The following is a 24,998-nucleotide window of genomic DNA, read 5'->3' as shown; positions in this document are numbered from 1 at the left end:
ACAAACCTTTGGGAACTGCCCCTTACTGCAGATGCCGCTTTGCGATGGGAAGGGACTACAAGTGACTTTCTATTTGCAGCAGAAGTCCACTCCTTAGATAAGGCACAGTCAGAAGCCTTTGCCAGCTCCCAAGAAGCGTGCATGAAGGACAGGCTGCTTAGCAACTATCACCACCAACCTCCCAACACTGTCTGCAAGCAGGTCAACAATGTTAAGGGTGCTCCAGAACTTGCTGCTAGATTACATCGTCTATTCAAAGCCTTCAGTTTAGTGAAAAATTAAGGTTGCGGCTACTTTACAAAGGTCTTAGGTCTTAAGAAGAAAAAGTACCAGAGGTTAGGAATCCACGAAACGCAAGTTGTAGGTTATACTTCAGATCACATGACGTGAACCAAATTAATTCTTCATCTATTATCTTCGCTCCTTCCCTCAAATACAGTAGGTTATTACCAACTTGGTCAGATCAGTCACAAGATCAAAAAAAGGCTTCTTTCTTGTTCAGCTAAGAAACATAAAGTGGCCAAGGACGATTCCTAGCAGTGGCGTGGCCACCCAGTTCAAGAGGAAATGGCTCACGTTAAAAGTAGTCTTTGCTTACAATGTAGGCATAGAGTTTATAAATAGCAGATAACCCTAATTTGCAGGGCTGTTGGCCGTCAAAAAGGTAGAGTTAAATAGGTGTGACCCAATTGGAGGGAAGGGAATTGTCTATAAAAAAACAATTGTTGACACAGTTTCACCATTTCATTTTCTTAAGCAATATAAAATAAAAAGTTTTGTTCACTTTTTTTGTCCATGACGAGAATTTTCCCTTTTGCTGAACTCAAAGCACGTGAGTTGTAGCCAATCCACTTCCTCAAAAGCACCACTTGAAGTGCAGCAACCCCCTTCTCTCCTGGCAGGACTCCTACTTCTCAATTTTACACAAGATAAGGATTTATACGGCAAGCATTCACCTCCTTGGGCAATATAATCCCTCACTCCTGCAACCAAAGATTCAGGAGGTGCACAGTCACAGAGCCTTGTGTGCTAGCCCTGCTGTCCTCAAGATATCATCTCCATCTTTTTGTCTGACTCCTCTCTGATTCAAGATCTTTCCAGGACAAAACAGGTGATCTTCAAACTTTTAAGAAAGAAAAGGATTTCTAGGTACTGCAGCAACTCATCGGAAGTATTTAGACATAATTTTTATATCAGAGGATGGTTTTCAGTAAAACCTAGACAGCTGGCGGCTGGATGCAGTCCAGCTTTAATGCACATGGATGGAGCGTGCTCCATAATCTAGGTTTAACATGACTTCCTACAAAATAAACTCTGATAATTGACTGAAAAAAGCAATGTTTTTACCATCATTTCATGCAACTATTTAAACGATTCTGTCCACTTTAGATGAGGCGTATTTTTTTCCCCTCTCTCTTCTAATTTATTTAGGCTGTTCAGTAACCTGATCAATAAAAAGCAGCATTACATACTTGAGGGAGCTCATCAGAAACAATCATCATTTTCCAGAGCAAGGTCACGCTTGAAGGGAGAGCTGTATACAGAGATGCAACAGAGCTGCACAGGCAAAGTCAGCAATACAGGAAAAATCTCATAGCACTGTTTTTGCAAACATGGATTTCCTGTTTTGTGCTGGTTTGTGCCCACCACACGCCAGTGTGGATGTTGAGAGGCGGGCTTGCCTTCCTTCTGGATGTCAGCTACCAGTCTCGGGAATACAAACACACTCTCTCCCTCCCCCCCACAACATACTGGAACATTTCTGCATTATGAAATGTTGCACAGATCTGCTCCCTGTAAGACAAAGCTGAACTAACATCTAACCCAGAAATTTCACTCTTGGTTAAGAGTTTTGTACATCAGTATGAACCCTTACCCGCATAGCAAGCCATTCCCCCTCCGTAAGGAGGTGACACAGCCAGCTATGCAGTTGGTGTTGTTCCCACACGCTCACATCCTAATCTGAATCGCTCCTATCCCAAGCAGTTGAACACAGCAGGAATTAATACAATGCCAGGAAAGATACAGAGAAGCAAAGGCGCATGCCCTGCAATTAGTTTTCACCCATCTCCCAAGACAGCAATATTGCCTCCTTTAAATTGCTTTGCTGTCAAATAGCAACCATACCACATCATGCAAATGGTCCACCAAGCACAATATTCAATTTCTGGCTGCGTCCAACAGCTGATACTTCTATGTAAAATGCGTGAACAAGTGGGGACACGCACATAAAACACTGCCTAAGATGAGGCAGCTCTCCAAGCTGTCCTTATCTAAATATCAAGCAAGATCCTGGTGTATTTTCAAGAAAATATGTGTATTTTTCCATGACCATGTACCAGTAATTGCTTCTTACTGTTTTCTTGAGGCGAGGAGTTCTGCAGATTAATCCCATATATAGCATTGCCTTCATACGTTTTCCTCATTTTCTGATTATGCACATTCTTTCCTAAGGTAGAAAAAGTGAAGTGTGCACCCCCACGCGCTCCTGCTATCTATCACATGTTATTTTTAAAAGTCAAAGTCCTACTGGTCAGCTCTTCCAGTTCATATGTACACACACATACAAGAATGCCTACATAATCACATCAGCATTTCCTCTTGACTGTCTTGCATGCTGTTCTGGAAGATCTGAGGAGAATCAACTACCTATGCAAAAACTGTAAGATGCTATAACCTAGATAGACACGATCATGGTATTTTCAACTTTCGCTAAACCTTCCTTTAATTGGGATTTTTGCCTCCCATTCCACATATATCACATATTTTAGCAATTTGTACGAGCCATATATACGCTCCTTCACTTCACAAAGAAAATATTTCTCTATGATTGGTTAACGCAAGTTTTTCACTGGTTAACGTACATCGTCCCCAACCAACACACTCCCTATTTATAATTTTTTGCAAAAGAAATCGATTTATGTACAAGTTCTACCACCTCACTCTTCAGGCATTTCCCATGTAGTCATCTACACTCAGATGAGCACTTTCCATTTTTATCAGGAGAGCACGAGATCAGTAACACTCCACAAAGCAAGAGCTGATAAGTCGTGTCTTATTTTCAGCTTTTAGCCAGCTTCAGGGCAAGTTCTCGAGTCACACACATCACAGCCAGACGAAAGCCAGCTTCACCCGAGCTCTGTGCAGACCCAATAACGTGGAACTGCGAAGGCTGTGCCAAGCAGGAGCTTACCCTGCCTCTCAGCCTGCTCCCTGGTGCTGCCTCCGCGCCGGGCAACGCCAGCCCCAAGCTTTCCGGCTGACAGAGCAGGCGGAGGGAGCTTGCGTGGGCTTGCACAAACGCCGCGTTCTAGTTCTTAGTAACTGAGCAAAGAATAGGTGAAACCAGCATCCGATAAGATCGTATTTGGTTCTAAATATAATTTCTGAGCTTGGCAAAAGCTCTGGGCGCTTTACCTATTATTTAAGATAGTATCTAGGCATTTTGTAAACTTTCGTGTTGAAGCAGAATACAAAGCTAGGATCGATAGATCCGTTTTAATTCTCGAGACCACAGCAATAGTGTTTTACAATTAGTAAGCCTTCCCAATGCATCTTTTTTTTTTTTTTTTTTAGATTTAGAAGTTGCACGTGTTTGTTACCATGCATCCACTTCACACTCAGCCCTTCAAAATTAGTGAACTAACGTTGCTTAGTCCCTGAGACTCTGAGAAGTGTTTTCTGGTACCATATTTTCAATAGCTAAATCTTTAACGGCATTCTGCCTGTCTCGGTCCTAATCTTCATTTCTTCTTCAAACAGATTAAAAGTTTCTTTAGGTTTATAAGAAGAAAAAAATCTTCAGTCTGAAGACTAACTACGGAAAGTTCTAACGCACTGAGCTGTTTATTTCAACCCAACTTCTGCCTAAAGTCCATCATTCATCTGAAATCAGCTATTGCAGAAGTAGGAATTTTTTTATTATTATTGTTCTTTTTCACTAAATTCTGTGAGTATTGGTTTTATTCTTTCAACAGTCTTTGAATTCATTATGGGAGAAATTTCTCTTTGGGAGTATTAGTAGTAGTAGCCACGACAAGGTAAGCGTCATTCACCTACAGCTCTGAAAGGTGACCCTGTTTTACTTAAAAGGATAGCAGTCCAAAATGATTTCTCTCCGCAACCTTTTCTGCAGCTGCCATTTGTCTCAAAGAAAATGGGCATTGGAATGGTAGAAGAATCTTATGAAAGTGCTCCTCTGTAAGAAGAATATACTTGGGCTTCATCCAGTTCCTCATCAAAGCAGAAATCATCAAGCTCAGATGTTGCAAGGCTACAAAAATCCTCAAGTTTAAGATAACGGTACGCCCCTTCTCAGTTTCCAGAACTCCTTCGAAAACAATCAAATTGAGTTTAAGTATCACGACTTCATGAGTAAAAACGTCTGTGTGGATGTAGAAGTAGTAAACTGGTTTAAACCCAGGAACAGATACCTTAAAAGCAAACCGCTTTTAAAAAATATTTATAAAAATACTCAATTACTGAAATATCTGTTACAAAGCCCTAATTATAAAGACACTACAATAGCTGAAAAGGAAAAACCCGGCCTGGTTTAACACACTTGTCAGCTTCAGTTAGCTGCGCTCATTCCTTCCAACAGTTCTGACCCTTTGCCAGTCTTTGGAATCTGTTCTGCCAAACAAGAGGGAAAGCACCTTAAAGCACAAACCGCCACAGAAGCACACCAAAGTCAGCGCTCCTTTCATTTTTAAGCATATTATCTTAATAAAAAGGCTCCAAGGTGGTTTGTCGGGCAGATTCAGTAAATGCTCTGTTTTACAAATATTATGGCTCATTCATAGGCCTATGCCGGACTAATACACAACTGATTACTGAGCTTGTATCAGTTACACATCAGTGACAGTTATGTCTGCAGCGTATAACAAAATTCCTTTGTCTGACCTGTCAAAAATAATAATTTTTTAAGTCTTTTTCAATAGGTCTTGTTTGGGAAATGTAAAATGACAGCGCAAGCAAATTGAGAGCAAAAATAAATAAATTTTAAAAAGGTTATAAAGGAACCTAGAGTAATTAGAGGCTATTTGGAGGTTTTCCAAAAAATTAATTCCTATAAACATTCCAATTGTTGCCTAGGACTTATCTATTCACTTCAGTCAAAATGAGTTCACACCCTCTTTCAAGCCCTAGCCACCAAGTAATAATGCTATGAGTAATCTTTGCAGCACACAGTAAATCCCGTGTTGATAAAGAAACTTTAGCCTTGACCTTTGCAACAGAGAGAACAGGCAACTACAGAAGGCAAACAAAACCGTGGACAAGTCATGCTAATGATACTATTCATTTACAGCGAATCCCTGGAGGTTCACACATCCTTGAGAGGGGAGATTTCGCTTTAAAGAAGTCATTTGGGGAAATTTGTGACAAAACTCAAGGCTCTGTAGCACATCATTTTATGAAAGCAACTAAAGAAAAGGCTGACCATTTCCACACAGTGTAATTCTCACTTTAATACAAGAAACCAAACCCACTCCCCGACAGCCCAAGGTCAGTAACAAAGCCTACCCGGCCTGGAGCTCATCCCATAGATTTAAAAATTGATCTTTCCTATGTGATCAGATTACTGAAACCTGCACAGCACTATTAAGGATTGCTCAGTGAAGTAACTGCTGCATTTCTTCAGCAAAGGTCATTTCTTGGTTAAGGAATAACTAAGAGGATGCTGGATTTTTGAAGTCGCATGAAAAGAGACTTCATTTTTGAGAGCAATTATTTTTTTTACAGGCATTTATTAATCCTCAAGACTAGAGAAATGTGTAATAATATATTCAGTTTGTAGACGCAGGAGAAAGTGAGGTCAATCAGTTAGATTTTCAAAACACTCCTTAACTTTTAATGCAACGTTTGAAACAGCTAGAGACGCTCTTTTTTTGAAGACCTGAAAATGTTTCAGTGGCAATGACATCAACACAATCGCTATCTCTGCAAGTCAGGTCCCACACACCTCAGGTTGGGTATCTGTCAAAAGATGAAGTACACAAAGAGAGCGGACATTTCTGACTTGTTCTGTACACGTTCATTCCCGGGTCCCCTGGGAAGTCGGGACAGGTGGGTGTATCACTTCAGAACTCCAAAGCCTGCTTCTCCTCTTTACCTCAGAGACAACTGCTAACGGTATGTCAGGTATTTGCCATTTTAACTGGTAGAGATTTTTGGCAGGGGGACAGAGCCATTACGTAGGTCTCTGGCCTGCAGGGACCACTTGGGGAAACAGGACAAACACGTGTAACTGTGACACAGGCTAAATTCACCCATTAAACTATTTAGTGACACCTACCCAGCTCCCAGACTTGGTTTCTACTGAGAGGACGGAGGCGGGAAAACATGCGTATTTCCAAAAACCAGCAGTTGTTTCTCCAAATGTCACTCCCTGCCAGCGCACAGCTGAGTCAGGACAAGCAGGGATGCAACAGCACAGATTTCTGTTTCTAAAATTCTTTTCCCCGTTCCTAAATTGACCTGGCACCTTAACGAGAAATGCAGCAGAGCTCTTAAGATTTTTCAAACTTATCTTGCTTTGCAAGCACCTAAAGAGTGTATTTACAATATTATTTACTTTTCTCTCTTTAATTAAAAGCACTCTAGGTTTGCCAGCACTCCTTCAGCTCACTTTACGCACTAGACAAGTCTGAAATCAAAATGAATGGTTTCATAGCACAAGGCAAAGTTGTTGACGGGGGATTTGGAAGCAGAACCTGAGCACAAATTACCCCCCAGACTCAGAAGAACTGTAACTAAAACTAACCTTTTCCTTGAGTGGATATTTAAGATTCCTCTGATGGTGCTGCAGAAGCCAAGACAATTTAGCAGCAGCCTCTCTCAAGGGTATTACGTGCAAGACAGGACCCTGTTCCAAACCCTCGCTACTCCAACTATGTTTGAGATATGTTGTCTCACTGTTTGCAGGCAAACCTTTAGTGCAGTTAATGGGCCTCTCCTTTTCCCCTCTTCCATTAAATCACCCCATATAAATTTACTATGCTTCCTGCTTAGATTAGCAATGGGTATTTGTGGAAATGCAAATGAAGTATTCTTCGGTCTGGCACACTGGTTTCTCACACCGGGCTCACCATCTTGTCTGGGACGTCAACGCAATTGCCAACCGATTCGTCCCTTGCCAGGGGGCACGATTTGCATGCTGTGTTCTCTCATGGTTGCAGTAGGAACGTTTTTTTTAAAACATATATTAGGGAGTATAAACTATGCAGCATTTGATTGGCTGCCACATTTTATAGAAACTATGAATAACATTCTTAATACGGCTCTGGCTGACTGGGAATCTGAGAATCTCAATGTCCTGCCATCTTTAGCGGTTTTAAAGGCTCAAATCGACATAGGTATTTGGCAGCTAAACAATACACGTGTTTCTGGAGAAGACAGATATTGATACAAACAAGAACACCCCACCACACACAGCCTCTTTGATTTCAAGTAACTTATTAAAGCTCCAGTCCCGCTGTCTGCAGTAAGTTTTCCAGCTGATGACAAGAGGAAGTACATATTGCACCTGATGATCTCTTTGCTTTTCCACTTACTACCACTTGGGTTTGAGAAGTTTAAATTATCCGAGATCAGGTAAAGAACCCTTTGACCACTGACATACAGTTCAGCTTTACATGAAAAAGCTTTCATACCGTTGCATTTAAACAAAGCTTTTCTATGTGTTTAACCGATTTTTTTCTCCTTTCTGTCACCCTTAAGACCGCTTCCTTTTTCTTTTTTTCCCCAGAAAACAGATCATGATTGACTGTAGGTGTCCAGTAACGGGTTTTGCCTTTTCCTGCACCCCTGTTATTTCATTTCATGCATTCATTTTTTTCATTTCCTACCTTTGCAAACAAGCAGTAAATTAAGTAGTCAAACCTTAACCATATCAATTCTTACAGGACTTTTCAGTTTCACAGTAGTTTAAACAAATTGATGCCAGTTCCAACATAAATTGGTCCCCAAAGCCACCTTTCCGAGTATTTTGATGTATGTAATACCCCACTGTCAAGATACTCCTACAACTATACCTCTCCAGCATGTTCCCATTCCCCTTCTTACACGATAAATACAAGCCCCTTATGAGAAAGCAATTGTGAAAATTAATTTCATTCCAAAATGACAAAGTGTGCCCCGCTCAAATTATTTTGCGGGTTTAAATTTCTCCTGTTCCGTAACAGCATATGAGAAGAAATGAAACAGGTCACAGACCCACTAATTGCCAACACGTTGTTCAGAGCAGGAAGCACATGCAGTGAGCACTAGGTTTTCAAGGTATCTTCCCAGCACGGTAAAATCAGCCTTATTGTATAGATAATGGCAATTACGTTGCAGAAAGAATATATATTATTTTTTAAACAGAAAGCCCTCTACCAAGGCCTACATTTCCTAGTTGTTAGCCTCATATTTAATTTATGAAACCTGCCCTTCCTAATTCAAAAATCTTACCTGGCATCTCCTTTTGAAAGGTTGGTGTTTACCGGATGAAGAATAACCTTGTTTGCATCCACATCCACCACACATTTTGTATGCAGATCAAGCTCTACAAAGAAATGAGAAAGTGTCAAGTGCTGCTCCTAAAGCACTAGGATTATATACACCATTACTTCCTCCAGACACCAAATTTATTCATGCAGCCTGACAGCCACCCATCAGCTAGAGAATAGAAACAGGACTATTGCCAAATTCCACTTCTAGAGATATTCTGATGGGATGGATCCTGTCCAGCTTTAAAGCATGCACTCTTTTCAAAACAAGAGCAAGCACTTGGGTTTTACTGAAGGACAATCAGCATATACAAGGCAGTATGAAATTTCTTCTGGGGAAAGAACCATTAGGCACGGTACTACTTTGACAGCTCTTCTTACTGCTCTCTCAATGCCTCACACGCTCGGAGGGAAAGCTGCCCCTACCATCTGCAGCACATTTTCCCTGGCCACTGCTGCGACACCGCAGCACGCCGTGCCAGCTGTCAGTCCTGGGGCACCTGCTTAGAGAAATTCAAGTCCCATCAAAAATAATTTAGGTGCGAGCGTGTAGAAAAGGGCTTATCCTTCCCCACAGGCTCCCAGTCAGCTGGAACTCTCCCAAATGACGCCAAGCACTGGGATATAGACTATGAGTAATAAGAATATTTGGAATGCATGAGAAATCTCAGCCGTAGAGGAGAGGGAAACAAAATAAAAGCTTCAGATCACACTGACAACTGTCCAGGGTATCCACCCAATGACAAATGGAGTTCGAGAGAAGAAAAAGCACACGGCCACTTGCAATCACAGTCACTGCCTACAGACCACAGGGGCCTGGAGAGAAACCAGTCCTGTGTTCTTAAACTCCGATGCTGACCCTGGGGAGTGCACCCAAATGCCGATACCTATCAAGATGACACGCTCATCACACCCAGCAGGCACTCTGCAACACCCTGACACGCTGTGATGACGAGGGGCTACGCTGCACAACCTCCACACGGGGTTCAACGCTTCAGCTGAATCACCGAAATATGCTCCCGTCTAATCATGTTAATTATAATCCTCATCCTCCTTCATCTCTGCTCTTTCCTTCTTTGTCACCTGTACTTGCTCTTTCACCTTACAGCACCTTATAAACTCAGACTGAAAATCTCTCAGGCAAAGGCTGCAGAGCTTAATTATTGCACAGCACCTCGCAGACTTCTTGCTCCTGTTAAATAACATAATAAGGGGAAGTTTCTTCCATTGACATTTTTTGAGAGAAATGTTATAGCCTTTTGCTACTTGAAACAACAAAGCAAGCCAAAGCTCAAGATTACTGCTCATAAAAGGCAGTCACATGAAACTGAAATCCTTCTGAATAAAGCTACTCCTCTGTTATTAAACTGTGCTTTTGTAGCAGGAAGAGACAGACAAGTTTCAGAAGCTAGTGTTTATTTTAATTTCTCTCCACACCCTGAAAGACAACTTACCTATCATTAATATGCAATACACGCTTGCTTAGATAAATTATACTCTTCCTACATCCCATATCTGGCAAGCCACTTTATCTTGGTCTGGCTGGTTAGTGATTAACATTCTGTGTTGCAGTGACCTGCTTTTCCTCAGCTCCCGAAGAAGGTTTCTACATGCTACCTCCCGTAGGCAAAGCACAAGGTATGCACACTCTGCACATAAACAGTTTGGTCTCTATCACGGTTTTTGATCCATCTCTTCAGAGAGAATGCTGAGGGAGGTTTTGCATCCACGACTGCCCGGTGAACTCAAGGTCTTGCTAGTATTCATTAAGCCTCTCTTTGTGAAACACCTTGAAGAAAGCACACAGACAGGACACAAGAGTTCCTTCAAGTCATTTCTCCTCACAGGAGAAGAAGGAGGATTCAAAGCCAATTTGTCACGTACAGCACACCTTGTCTGATTATCACCATCACAGAGGTGACTAAGATCCCTCACCTAGGCACCCTGCAGACGGGACAGCACGGTTTTGGAAGATGTGGTGAGCCGACCTAACAGCTGTTGCCAAACAGGGAGGGCTCAGTCCTTCCTTCTGGCTACCTGGGTCTGTCACTCACTTTCTACCACGACCACGCTCAGCAGACTCCTCTCTAAGTCACTTTAAGTTACTTCAGCGGCAGAAAGCTCCCCGACATGAAACACAGAAAGCTCCATCAGCCCAGTGAAAGGTCTGAAGAGCATCAAAGGCCATGGAAACAAGTGGGTAGACCAGCATGGAGTGGGAGGGAAGAGGGGAGGCAGAGGAATGAGACCCTCTCCCAGCAGAGATGAACTGCTACATCAGCTCATGGTGCTCCATGAAATGAACCCCTAAGAAACAGTTCCATGCAGCCTCTAAGCTGGGTTATGTATCCTTAAGGCTACTTATCCCAGTTACCCTGGCAAAAGATTCACATGGCAGCCATCCTTTTAGCTGAAGAAATAGTTGAAATTCTGTTTTAATAGCACATCACACACTTTCTACAAATTCTGGCTCCATTACAAAGTACGTTCTTCGACTGACTTCTGATTTCTTTAATGCTTCTGGTAGGTTAAGAGATGAATCTTGTATTAGCCACCAGTGAAAATCACACCATCATAATTTCCACCTCATTAAGTTTTTAATATTTCTAAAGCAGGTTAGCCTTATAGACAAATTATCTTCCTGCTCTTTTGGATATGATCACACGCTGACTCCACCCTTACTTTTACTAGTTTCAGTGCCTCCTAAGTAGGCAGTGTACTTGCTGTCCCTGAACAACAAGCAAAATTAGGATGCATCAAGATAAGATGACAAGCATGCACATCCAAAACACCAATTAGTTCACCTTGTAGTACGGACTTATTTGTTAAGGGTTGGTATTATTATTTCTTTCAACTATACAGTTTTGTTTTTTTTTTTTTTCAAGCAGCACAAAATTTAGGAGAAGTTAAAAGATGACAGAAGCGGCTCACTGTCAAACTTTGGAGATTTATCACAGATCTTGTAGCTCAACAAGATTTTAAACCTCACCTATTATTATTGCTAACTTGCTTCTGCCATCAGTCATTACCAAGCAAACATGATCAACTACTCACTCGCTTCATCAAATCAAACTAATCAACTAATTGCTTTTCGAAAAATTCAAACTCCAACTCTCAACATCTCAAGAAACATTTATTGCAGGGAATGAAAGCCTCTTTCATAGCTTCGGAGTAAGAGAGCTGTGACGTCCATAATAAAAGGGTAACACATATCTGAGTCACTTTTCCACACTTACGTGCCATAGCTGTAGAAGTGTTAAGCAAAGCTGGGCTGAGTGCGAGAATAAGCATTAAATCACGTGCGTCCAAGCTACTCCCAGAGAGCCTCTTGGATGACATTTGACTTGTGAAACTGGAAGGTGGGGCTTGGAGGCCATTCTCCTTCCCATTCCCCTTGATTTTTCAACTCCTCAAAAGTTTTCCAAGACAATAAAAACTGGGGTTCAAGCGATGCAGATCTTAGCTGACGCCACACTCGTGCACATCCTAAATGACTTCTCCTTTGACAAGCCTCACAGGTGCTGTACAAAGAAGTCACACCACCCACAGATGCTTCGCACTTTTTCCTCCCGCTTAAGAAATCCAGCGCGTTTCAAACAGGGTGGAAAAGTCAGCGGGCAAGAGAGAGCAGGAAAAGCAAAACCAGCAGCACCATACCACTGCGTGCAGTGGTGGATTCAGCAGGCACTGGTATATTCCCAACAACAGGTAGGAGTTTACATTCCCTCTGTAATAGCAGTCACACCTCTGGTAATCATAAACTCAATGCAGCAGAATTTCCACAACAGTGTTAGGAAACACTAGCAAAGGTGCAACTTTAAAATGTAAGAAACAGGTCTGGGGCAGAGATAAAGAGCGCACGTGAATCCTGGAGGAAGGGGAGAGGAGGAGGATTTTGGAAAATGTCAGATGTTTTCAGCTCTGGGAAACCTCCATCTTCGTTTATGGATCAGCTGCAACTAAGGACAATCCTGGCTGGATATTGAGGTACCCAGCTCACTCTGGTGGGGTACGGAACCAAACCCAGCTGCATCAGGTGGCGTAAGGAAAACACCCGAAGTGCCACACACTGATACTGGAGCTCTTTCAGCCACTACCCAAAAAAGACATCCCACCTTCAAGGCTGCTGTACTTCAGAACCAAATGAAATGATCCTGACAGACAGCTTGAAATAATCTTAAAAATGACAGAGTAAATAAGTTTGTCTCCAATTTATTAAACTAGTGGTTGGGACCATGGCATCGTCCTGGCTTTTAGTACAACAGCCACAGTAGCTGAAAAGTCTGTTACAACTTACTTGACCTTCCCTATTTTCCTCTTTATATACTCTGGTTTTTCACATTGTACAAGATGAATGAAAGGAAAGCATTTCCCGATTCATCAAGAGCCCTTATTTTCATATAGATTTTCCCATCCGATTTCAATATAAGAAATTAGTTTCTGATGGTTGACAGGATTTTTCAGCCCTTTCAAATACCATTTGATCCTAAACCCCATTGAAACAAAGATGTGAGCCCAGTGTCATAACACAGGTTGAACAAAGCCTGTGACAGATTCCTCCTGGTCCCACTACAGGTTTAGGACAGCTACACCTGCACTGACGCCTAAGGTCCCCTTGGAGACGACATTAAGCTCGACAGGAGCACGGCTGGTCTTGTAGAGTTTTAGAAAAGCTAACTGAAGTATAAAAAACAAAATATGAAAGGTTTAAAGTGCACGTACTAAGCTCATAAGCCAAAACTGGCCCCAAATACAAAAGCTCAAAATAATCTCCTGTAAAGACAGACAATATAAATTTTATATTTTAAATTGCCAGTAGATTTTCAGGAGATTAACATTCCCTTGAAGGTTAGAACTGGAATGTTGTGGCCTGAGCCTTCAAGCTGCATTGAATAAGAAATTACAGTTGGTTTCTTGTACCTTTCTTGGTCCAAAAAAGCAAACGACAATAACACAGAGAAGTGTTTAAATAGTAACTTAAAAATATTCAAAAGTTTATTTATCACAAATTAAACGAATGCCTGCTAAAAAAAAAACCCAAAACCCAGAGGCTACTGTTTGTGGGGTTTTTTTGTTTGTTTGAAAAAGAAAGCTGAAAGGAAGTTCAAACACAACAGGTCCTCAAGTCGCCCTGCCACTATTCGTTGCCTTAGAGTGACTTTTCTCTTTGCCCTTTGCTATGCAGAGGCCAACGCAAATAAAGGAAAAACTAAGTGACTGTATGAGAGAGTGTGGCAGTAACTTACATCTAAACGACAATGCTAAGAGCTTAAATTGAAAAAAAAAAATGGTGTAATTGCATTTTTAGGGAGTTAATTGTAAGACATAGTGACTGATACATTCTGGTCAAAAATGCAGTAATTTGACTTGTCCCTTAAGTCTCCCAACATGAAGTCAACGCAGGCATCTTTCAAGCTTCTCTGCTATATATGCGAACTGTGCAAATATAATTCATGAAATTTTCAGTTTGCAGCAATTAAAGATCATTAAATATGTATGAGTGCATCTGGAAGAGCTCACAACACTATCTGATCTCGACGATCAGTTGTAAGTCAAGTCAAACTCATGAGCACGCTGAACGCAAGCAAGCTCTCCTCACGTGTTAACACTACATTGTCCAAAAATATATATTCCATCTTCTGCTGGTTCATTTTCCGCAAGAAATGAGCTTGCCAAACAGCTTTAGTAAAGGCACTGGGTGTATCTGGACATTAACCTTACCCACAGTCAGTTCTGCCGCTCCATGAGCTGCTCAGCTCGCAGACACTAAGTAAATCAATCAGTCTGGTGACCCTCTGAGGCAGCAAAGAGCTCTGAGGAAGTTCACAACTCAGCGCTGCTGCTTTGCTCCGGGCTTCAGAGATAACAGGAACAAAATGCAATAGTGTTTGCTCTGCCACCAACCACCCAAAAGCCCAGGCAGAACAATTCGCTGTGTGTGTATCTGATCTTCTGTCGACTTCAGGTGGAGCAAGCAAACGTGAAACCAGAGCAGCAAGGTAATCCCATGCTGCACTTTAGGCTAGCTTAAAGATGTAATCAGCACAAGAATTGTTTGCCTTTGTGGCATCCACGTTGGACTGACTGGTAGTCTCACCGGAGACTTTAGCTGTGGGGAACAAGCTCGTAACACCTCAGGAGTTCTTAAAATACAATTGCCTTACTGAGGAACGCAAGATGAAACACTAACTCTACGTGCTTTCCCCATTTGTCACCTCTAGGTTAAGCCTGCTCAAACACCATTTTATAGGCTATCAGCAATCACCAGGGAATATTAAAAACTGTAGGAGGTCATGTATGACAAGGATAATGGTGACGAAATGTCTTGTGTTACACATATTGCCACCAGGACACAACAGGTGCCGTTTCATTTACTATAATACCATAATTAATCTTATAAGACTGCTTGCAAACACTTCAATTTATAAAGAAATTGTTTCTGTTGGAATCTCCAGTGGAAAAACCAAGCAAAACCACCACGAGAACCCCCGCCTCCTCTCCCAAAACCAAAGAACATTTCCAGTGACTGGAAATGCAGCCTCCTCCAAAGAACAGGAGGACATAAAATTAGCACCTAACACCGTGGTCAGAAGCTTGAAGCCAATTCCTTCCTTACAAGCACTGGAGACAGAATCTTTATCATCAAAGCACAAGAAGATTCCTGTTTGAACGCACCCTGGATGAATATACTCATCAACCTAACAGACACCTGAACGTATATTTACAGAAAAATCTAGATATTGAAACTGGAAGCTGTAGATCTTGCGCCACAATACAGCAAAGAGTTTAATCTGGCAGCGTAGCCAGAACACAGGCTGCGGTCCCTTACTGTTTAAACCTGACCCGGCACACCCACACCACCACTCCCCACCCGAGCTGTGTAACGCCACCACCCACCCTCGTGCCAGCACCGGTACTTCTATTGCTCCTCAATAAATTCATTCCAAGCACTAAACACCTTATTTTTTGCAGGTAGTTTCCTGCCTTTCTTGTTCAAACAGTGAAGTATTAACCCAAGTGAGACGTAGCAACACAACAGCAGTGGTTTTGACTGGCTTTAGGTGTCATGAGCCATACCCTTGAGCGCAAGTCATATTCTTTTAGTACTGATAAATATGTCATATTTTAATTAACACTACACTGAATTGATTCAAAGGCACAGGGAAACACAAGGACTTAAATGTACTTATGGGATACCTGTACACCAACGGCACCTGAAAACAAAATACTCAGCAAGACAAATCTTAATTAAAAAGCCTCCAGCTGTCTTTTTGCTTTGCTTCCTGGCATGGCTTGAGCTTTGCACAGCATTTACCTGAAATATAACGAACATCTGCTAAGTGAAGTCAAACACTGACAACAGTCATCAAAGGAAATCCACAGCAACTCTAAAATACAACAGCCAAAGAACTTACTGAGCGTTATCAAAAACCCATCTGAAAAAAGCAGCGCACTAGGAAATACTTCAGTGAAGGACAAAACCAAGAAAACAGAAGACGAAGAGTCTCCCCTAACAAACCAGCACTGAATTATTTAATCGAAAAGAGCGCGCTGATCGAGATCCCAGTTTGCAAAGCAGAAAGCACGCACAAGAACAAGTCCCAGTTGCTACCTAGCAGAGCCTACAGCTTCAGACGTGACGCTGCAAGCGCGCCGCCGTAGCAGCAGTTCTACAAGAGCACGGCTGCCACGCGTGGTTTGTAGGACTGGGGTCCCCTTTGAAGCAAGATGCAAAAAGTAACCTAGACAAAAAAAAAAAAACAACAAAACCGAACAAAACAAGAAACCCAAGTACAATCACAAACGCTTCCCCTCACTGCTAAAAATTACTACTGCAAACTTAGTTTACAGATTACCACTTCACATGAGAATGAAGCAGGACCCTCAATACTATCACCCTGAAACGTGAGTACTATGAACACCCAACTATTTGATACAGAAATCCCTTCGACGTGGCACGCAAGGAACCTATTACACTTTTATGAGCGGTATAAATTAGTAATAGCTGAACACACCGCTTTTATTAACCTAATAAACCCTCGCCTTAAGAAATTCATAATTCAAACGCTAAAGACAACCGCCACGGCCACAAGTAAACACTGAGAATATTCCAAAACTTAAATTTCAACAGTTGTAACCATCTGACAGGTTTGCAATTTTAAGCCCTTTGGTGCAGCGGGAAGGAAAGAACATTACTCGTGACCCTGAAGAAAACAAATACTTGCTTCAGGTCCAAAGCCCCAGACCTTCATACAAATACTACTTAGAACAAAGTGCATATTAGAGAGCTTCCAAGAAAGCTGCCTCTTGCCTCAAAGCCTATTAAAAAAGCAAAGCCACAGAAGTCGTGCAACTGGATGACTCTTCAGAAAATCAGTTACACAAATTCTTAAATTAACATTAAATAGGTAAGAAAACTACTAAGCTTCATATCACGTTGTTTCTGTAAATTCTAGGAGCATCAGAAATACTACATGGAGGTATCAGTTGTTTAGAACTGACCAAAACATCTGGACAGTGACAAATAATCTGCTCAAAAAAAAAAAAAAAAATCAATTTCAGGACATTTTGTTTCAGGGAGAAAGAGACATTGATCTTTTAGGCTAGACTTACATGGATTTAAGTATCACTCACAACATAAGGGGCTGCTTTAGTAGCTGCAAAGCGGTTCTTACAGGGAAGAGGTATGCCCTGACTGCCGAGCTACGCGCCAAGAGCACGGGGTTCATGTCCCTCTTCTCTCAGAGGAACAGCCAGGACTGTACTCAAACATCCCTCACTCCTGCATGAGTGTCCAAACAACCAGGCTACGGCCTTCCTCTCTAGTCTGTAACATTTTTAAGTTAATACAGAAGAAAATAGCTCTGATAACAAGATACACTCTCCCCTTCTCCCAGATTCATGCAGCTCAGCGTTAGGATAATTCCCCAGCAAGACCAAAGCTTCAAATAGATGTACTGCTCTAAATCCATTGTCTTCCACCACTTCTTCCTCACATATATATCTGCAGAACTCAGTCCCTAGCTGGAAACAGCTAGAAGAACACCACACGTGCCCAAACTTGGGGCTGAACATATGTAGAATATACGCCAGGAGGGAGAGGTGCGTTATTCATCCTTGGAGATTCAAAACTCGACTGAACGAGACCCTGTGCATCCTCACCTAATTTGACCTGCTCTGAGCAGCAGGTTGGACTAGAGACCTCCAGAGGTCCCTTCCAAGCTGAATTATTGTATAATCCCTGGGGTAAAGAGTACCACAGCACCAGATGATGTCTGGAACAGCCAAGGAAATGACCTATGACAGGAAAGGGACACGAGCAAGAGGAAAGCCCATGTCTGTCACTGAAACAAGGCACCACCTTTCAGCGCCTTTCCATCCCAGCTCCCACCAACTCCTCCACACTCTCACTCAATCTCCTCAAGGACGGGTCCTTCCTCAGTTTTGAGAGCTGCTACCCAAAATTTAACAAAATGCAGATTCTGGTCAAAATATCCGTGATTCCCCTAACCCACTAGACTGCAAGGACATCAGCTCCGTCTCCTCTGTTTTGGATGTGGGACTCGAGAGCTCTTATGAACTTAAGTTTCCCCTGCTTTTATTTTAAAAGGTACAGAAATACTGTACTGAATACTTCAACCTTTTTTTTTTTTTTTCCTTTTTCTTATTTATTGAAAGGAATTAAAGAGTTATCTTTGTTTCAGATCACATAAAAGGTAAAGGGCTTCCCCCCCCCGCCCCCTTTTTGCTTCAGCTATTAAACTGACTTCACTTGACTCCCTTTCCCCCCAAAAAAGAATTATTGGCATACTTCTGTGCGAACACGGGGAAAAAAAGCCACCCTACACGTTTCTTGGATTTTTGCCTTCTTCACCTTCCCATTCCTTGCCTGAAGTTGCCTTTTCGTACTTGCTTCCTCATCATCTAGAGCAAGTTTTTCTAATTAAGACAAGTACTAAACATTTAAACAGATGCCCAGACCACGGTCTGATTAACATAACCCTTAGGCAAGTTTCGTTGAGGGGAAAAAAAAAAAAAAAACCACCACCACAACAAACCACCAACGCAACAACAAAAAGAATATCTTGTCAATTCACGTTTCCTCTTCCAGGTTTTCTTGTTTGTTTTTGTTTCTTTTGTCTTTACGGTGCCTCTGTCACCTGGTTAACTCCGTCCCACTCAGTCACCGAGGGGTAAGAAGAGGGGTTAGAGAGCTGAGGGCTGACTTAGCACAGGAAAAGAACACAGAAAGAGGCATTTTCCCCCCCAAACCGCAGGAAGAAGGAAGAAGGAAGAGCTTTCCCAGCAAGGAACAGGGCACAGCCCGGCTGTGAGGCAGGTGCAAGAGGTGTGGAGAGGGGTGTACCCCGAGGGGAGACCCAAAAAAAAGGCGCCACAAAACAGGGCGAGCTTCGGAAAAAGATGTCAGGAGAGGGGAGAGAAGACAGCTGCTTCGTGACAGCAGCTCGGCTTCGCCTCCAAACCGACCTGTACCTACACAGGCGTGCATAATAAATAAATAAACACCACCCCCCCCCCCCCCCCTTACCGACCCGTACACCCGCCGGGACACACACACCTGCACGCCCACAGGCCGGGGACAGGCACCCCCGGGGACAGGCACCCCCGGGGACAGGCACCCCCGGCCTCCCGCCCCGCTCTGCCCTCAGGCCCGCTCCCCTCACCCCCCGCCCCAAACACACACACCGAGCGGGCCGGGGAGCGGGGGGGTCGCCGAGGGAGGAGGGTCTCACCTCGCCGGTTCATGGGGCGGACGCGCACCGCCACCTTCACTTTGGAGTCCCCCATCGCGCCGCTCCGACCAACCTCCCCGGCTCCCTCGTCCCTCCTCGGCTTCCGTCTACGGAGGGACACCCGGCGGCGCGGGGAGGAGCGCGGAGAGGGGCGGAGGAGGGCGGGGGGGAGACCGGGCGCGGTGGGAGGGAGGCACCGAGCGTGGCCAACGTCCGGCCGGACTACAGCTCCCAGCGTGCAGCGCGGCGGCCCACCGGGAGCGGGGGGGGCAGCGTGGCGCGCTGCTCGCTGGGAGCTGTAGGCCTGCCTGCCGCTCCCGCCGGGAGGGGAAGCGTTGCATGCTGGGATATGTAGTCTTCTGGGGTACAGGAGTTTTGCGGGGTGGGGGGCTCCCCGAATGGCGTTGGTGGGTTGCGTTGTACATCAGGCCACTGACGGGAGAGGGGCTGAGCGTCACCCCAGACCCTGCCGCTCACCCTCTGGGGTGAGCATCACACCTTGGTGCCCCACCTGCGTGTCAGGCCCTTTTTTGGGGGGGGAATCCTGTGATATTTCGTGGGGAACAGGCAGCTGCGTCACCGCTGAGACCGCGAACCTCGCCTCACCGCAAAATCTGGGTGCAACACAGTCAGATGGCCGTGCTTTGTGGGCCAGTGGGGCTTCTGGCCATCAGAAATCGTGTCACAGTGAATATCATGAGCCATAACCCAGGGTACAGACCATGGCGGTAGATGATGCCTGGGCCTGGCTTCACAGAGCACCCTCTGACACTCGCGATTTGCTCAGCGAAGGCAGCTCGCTAGAAGAGCTCAACAGTAATAACCAGAGACGATTTGAACAATATTACAATTTATCCCCGTTAGATGGCTCGGCAGCTGCTCAACCACAGCTACTGAGGGCAAAGACCGAGAACGAAACTATAATGTAAAAATGCAACCCCCCCCCCAACCTCATTTAAATGGTCACAGTTGAAAACCCTTGTAGCTGCTATTTTAGTTCAAAACAAGGATTCTCTCTGTGTTAATTTGAAACGCCAGGTTTCAGCAAGGACAGGGAAAAAAAAAACGAATTCCAAATTGTATTCCTTTGGTCCTTCAACATCGAACAGAAATAAATAAATAACACGTTTCCAAGTGGTTTTGAGATAAGATTTCAACAGGTAGCACTTTTTGCCCAGAAGAATTGCGCTCAGTATCTATCACTTCAAACCTGCCTGACCTGAAGAAAATCTTGTCAAGGCAGAGAGAAAATGAATATTATGCTGGCATTAAATAACGCTACGGTTAAAGTCCATGCTCTTACGAGCATCCCAAGGGAGCCTGAGGGTTAAGAAGACTTCTTGAATTTATCAAAAAATTAAGAAACAGCAGGTCAGACCAAGCAGGGTGGCAAAAGCTTGAAACAAATGTTGAGGTTTTGCCCATAGCCGCAGAAAGCACCGGCTCCTCGGCGTGCTGCGCTCGCGGCTCAGCCCCACAGCCCTGTTTTGTGGAGGGTTTCACGTTGGGAGAGGGGACGTCCCACTTTCAGCCTGCACAGTTGGTTCTTGCACTTGTGAACTTGAGGATCCAATTACAGGATGAAACTGGGCTTTGAACTTCTTGTGGTATTTTCCAGCTGGGGCCGCAGCAAACCGCACCAACATTTTCTGAAACCGAGTACTTTGCGGTGGAGATAAATATAATCCCCGCTTTGCAGCTGGGCACGAGGAGCAGCAAGTGGAGGGTGGGAGTTTTTTACATCAGGTTGAGTCACCTGGAATATGATTTAAATACATGGGATGAAACCCGCCAGATGTGCGTACTGCTGGCAATATGCATCCAGTCCTTCCTCCTGCGTCTTCTCCTCTGCTATTAGTTATCATTGGACTCTCTCTGTTATATGTAAAACTGAATAGTAAGTCTTTTGGGGAAAGGATTGCATATGACCTTTTTATTTGCCAGAAAGAGGTGCCACAGTGTTTTAAGTGCTGTGTATATGGCCAATAAAAAATACGTGCATGCAATTCCTTCAAGCTTTGCTCCAGTTACCTACTCAGGATGAAGAATTTTATTTAAAATCTGAAAAATCACCTTTTTAGCCTTCCTTCAGTTCTAACTGCCAAAGAGGAACCAGATTCACGTATAATCATTTCTACGGTCTGCAAATTTCTTCAAAGACGGAGGCATCCTTAGAGCCCAAAGAACCGTCTTCAGCTTCGACGCTGGGTTTTGTCGGGGCTCGTCGGGTTTTGTCGGGGCTCTGGGGAGGCGTGCGGGAGCAATAACTTCTGGCTCTCTGCAGTCCTGCCTCTGGACGTTGCCTTTATGCAAGCCCCTGCCTCCTGCAATGAATTACAGTAATGCAACTTCTCTTGCACTGGCACAAGCTACCTCAGTGTAATTACCCCACTGTGAATTCCTCGACAAGCCTTTTCCCTGGCTCGGTGTCTCACAATCTGTGGGAAGCATCTCCCTGGAGGGGCACAGCTTGGAGGGAGGATATTGTTTCCATTCACAGCACTGGAACATGCTAATTATGCTGGGAGGAAAGAGGGGGGGGGGTGGCAGCTTTCACTTGGGAGGGACAGGCTGGGCAAATAGTTTGTGAAACGCCAACTTAACCCCATCTTGTAGGGAATTGTCTCCAGCTCTTTTCCCCCTTCCTAGTTACTGTAATGAGGGGCTGACTTCCCAGATTAGCTCTGGCTATTTAAATGCTAATTTAATTAACAAAACATCCTTGGGGGGGAGGCATTACTCGGCCCTCCCATTCATTTATCGAGTTTCTGAATGCAACACTATTTTCACCAGGTTGAGGAGCCACAGTTATTGCTATACCAACCTGGTCATAGCAGGGATTAAAGCAGTGATGTGGAGGAGAGAAAAACAGGTCCTTCATCTCATTCTTTTTTTTTTTTTTTTTTTTTTTATGAGCAACTAAATTGGATTGATTTTATTCAGAAGTGACCAAGCCAAAATGATTTCATGTGTCCCACGTAACTGCCATGCTTGGGGTGTGAGTATCACCAGGCTGCAATGGAAGAAGTTGGCTTTTGTTTTTATCTAGAAGAAGACACGGATGGTTTAGATCTCAGAATGGTTTAGATCTCAGATCACCCAGACAGAATTGTATCTCAGGGCAAGCGAGAAAACACGACAGTCCTTTGGATGTCTCTTCTTCCACACCATACCAAGCCACAAATCGAGCATATTTTAAATCCATTTTTTCATTTGTTAGACCACTCATCAAAAGAGACGCATCAATTATGAATTTGCTGTAGACCCAGTTTCTGCCCATAAATCATTCAGGTGTTGGAAAACTAAAACAGAGCATCTCACCAGCGTTCAGTTAGTTGCATGAAAACTCTTAAATGTCACTGGGGTCCCCTATTGCAAGAAGTTGAGCTCAAGTGGGCCAGTCCCAGACAGAGACTGGGAGGCATTCGGGGCATCCAGCAGCTCTTTAGCATCTTGAGTGATCAGGTCCTCAGCACAAAAGTATTTGGTGAAACATTTAAAAAATAAGACCTGCTGCTGTTGTACATTTTTTTGTAGATTTTTGTTTTGTCCTGTCCCTGGGGTAATGACTTTTATTCTGATACGTTAATTTTGTTTTCTGGTTTATCTTGCTTTTCAGTCTGGAGATAACGAATATATAAAGTAGTAGAAATCTATAGGTACTTAAGGCAAAAACAGAAGACAAGTTTATTACAAATTTCTTTCAACTGCAATCAAGAAAGGAAGCACGAAGGGAAATTGAGAAGAGGTCAAGAAATCTGGATAAAACAGAAAATTAATTTCTCCAGATCAGCTGTGTCAAAATGCTGCTTGTTACGAAATTTCTGTGGTTTTGTTTGTTTGGTTGGGTTTTTTCCAAAGGAATTGCTGAAATTTCTCATGCAACACTTTGTACGAACGTACAGGTTCAGGAGGCTCGAATTAATTCTAGCAGGGCACCTCCTGTGCTCTATTATTTTAACAGGAACTTTCTGAAAGTGAAGGATTGATTGTTTCCAGGGTCATTCATAACCATGAAATTTACTGATCCTGGGATGGACTTTTAAAGAACATAATACACTTTCCTATATCACCCGGAGGGAATCCCAAATCGATAGCTGGGCTCTGATCTCTCCATAAACCCCGTACGTGCTCTGGTTACAGCAGTGAAATTTCTTACAGCTACGCTTCAGCTGAGGTTCTTCCCAGCACCCGTGAGATTTCAGTACAAGTTCACACCTCTGGCAGCAACGCAGGGCCAGGTAATATTAGCAATTTATGTGCTGGTAGGATGAGGCCCCCAATGAGAATTTTCTCATCTTATTGACTAAAAATTTTTATTATTCTTATCAGCTGTTCAGTTTGCTGACACAGCGTGTTTCAAAGCAACCGGTTTCACCAGCCGTGTTGCATCTAATTTGAGCTGTTCTTTCCTCAGATAAAGGTTCGACGTTGGATTTTGTTTGTTTCAAAATAAAATAGATTTTCTGTCTTTGGGGAAAATGGAGACTCTCTAGAGAACCTGAAAAATACAAAATTAGCAGGAAAGCAGTTGCGAGCCAAGCCTGTAGACTTAGAAAAGCAAAAAACCCCCAACACAATGGCAATCACTGATACGCTGAAGAACACATATTTAGAGAGTTGTGTAATGTTTGCAGCGTTTATCTCGTAGTGCTTCTGAGATACATGATCGGTGAGAGCTGAACTGCCTTGACTTCAAAGGCTGCAATATGTTATAGCTTCATCTGCTGAATCATGTTGTTCTGGCTCCACTTCTGCAGAGGAGACGCCTGCCTGCAAAAGTCACTCTTTTTTTTTTTTCTGCTTTTCTGCCCAACCACACTTTCTTCTTCGCTTTCTCTCTCTGCAGAAGCTGTACAGCTTCAAGGCATGTCCTAGTGATCCAGACACCGCCAGACACTGGCTGAGCTCCTAATCCAAACCCAGATCTAAATTTTACAGCTGCATTTACACTAATAATAATAATAAAAAAATCTAATGTGTTTTGCCTACGTTTAGCAAATAGCACCGCAGGCTAAAATGCCAGCTCCAGATACCCGCGGATTTAATGAGCTGGTGATTTCGTGTTGAAACCTGGGAAATTGTGATAAATGGGGATGCTGCTGTCACCGCTGGGAGCTGCAGAATTTATTGATGAAATAGGATTTTGACAGCCACCAAGAATTCCTTCCCGACTCTATAGACGAGAGTGACACCCGGTGGCTACGGAGCAAAATACAATCAGGTCTAATTGTAACGTTCCACTTCCCTGCCCTTATTTTACTGGTTTTCTCCTGCTGATTTTAAAGAAAGAGCTGTGGACAGGGAAGTTCCCTCTACCCCCTTGCACCATGAGCGCCCATCGCCTGGTGGCACCGATTCCCCTGGACCAGCTCCTTTGGGGCAAAACTGGGAGAGCCAAGGGATGCTGGCAGCCCTCCCACGGCTCCTAAAATGCTGCAGCCAAGCACGGAGGCACAGATGTGGTCCTGGCATCCTGAATTTGGGCAGAGGGTTTCCACTGATCCTGCCACAACCCCTTCCCAGGGTTTGTCTGGTCTCAGCGCTTGCATTCATTAGGATATTAGATGGGATTTCTTTTAACTACGTTTTGTCTAAAATGACAACAAACTCGTTAGCACAGGTTATCAGAGAGAGGTAAATACTGGGGGGGGTCCTTTTTGCTTTGTGCCTACTTGGTATTGCTTAGCATACGCTGAAGATTACGTGAGGAAAAGAATGAAACAGATTTTTTGACTACCACTGTGGTTGTAAC

General features: G+C 43.6%; 1 protein-coding gene across 1 annotated transcript in view; it reads right to left on the bottom strand.

Annotated features, from left to right (window-relative positions):
- The window catches only part of KIF13B (kinesin family member 13B), a 128,972-nt gene extending 109,700 nt beyond the window's left edge, over positions 1 to 19,272 (bottom strand). Inside the window, exons 1-2 of the mRNA XM_086460354.1 lie at positions 19,244 to 19,272; positions 8,452 to 8,545 (exon numbers count right to left, since the gene is read on the bottom strand). Of these exons, the coding sequence (XP_086316480.1) occupies positions 8,452 to 8,545; positions 19,244 to 19,256 (107 nt within the window). The 5' untranslated portion in view covers positions 19,257 to 19,272. The remainder of the gene's footprint in view (positions 1 to 8,451; positions 8,546 to 19,243) is intronic.
- Between the last annotated feature and the right edge of the window lie 5,726 nt (positions 19,273 to 24,998).

Source organism: Leptosomus discolor, chromosome 2 (genome assembly GCF_034619465.1).
Source record: "Leptosomus discolor isolate bLepDis1 chromosome 2, bLepDis1.hap2, whole genome shotgun sequence".
Classification (NCBI taxonomy): domain Eukaryota; kingdom Metazoa; phylum Chordata; class Aves; order Leptosomiformes; family Leptosomidae; genus Leptosomus; species Leptosomus discolor.
The sequence above is the reverse complement of the archived record's forward strand: the minus strand, read 5'-3'. Positions and strand labels throughout refer to the sequence as shown.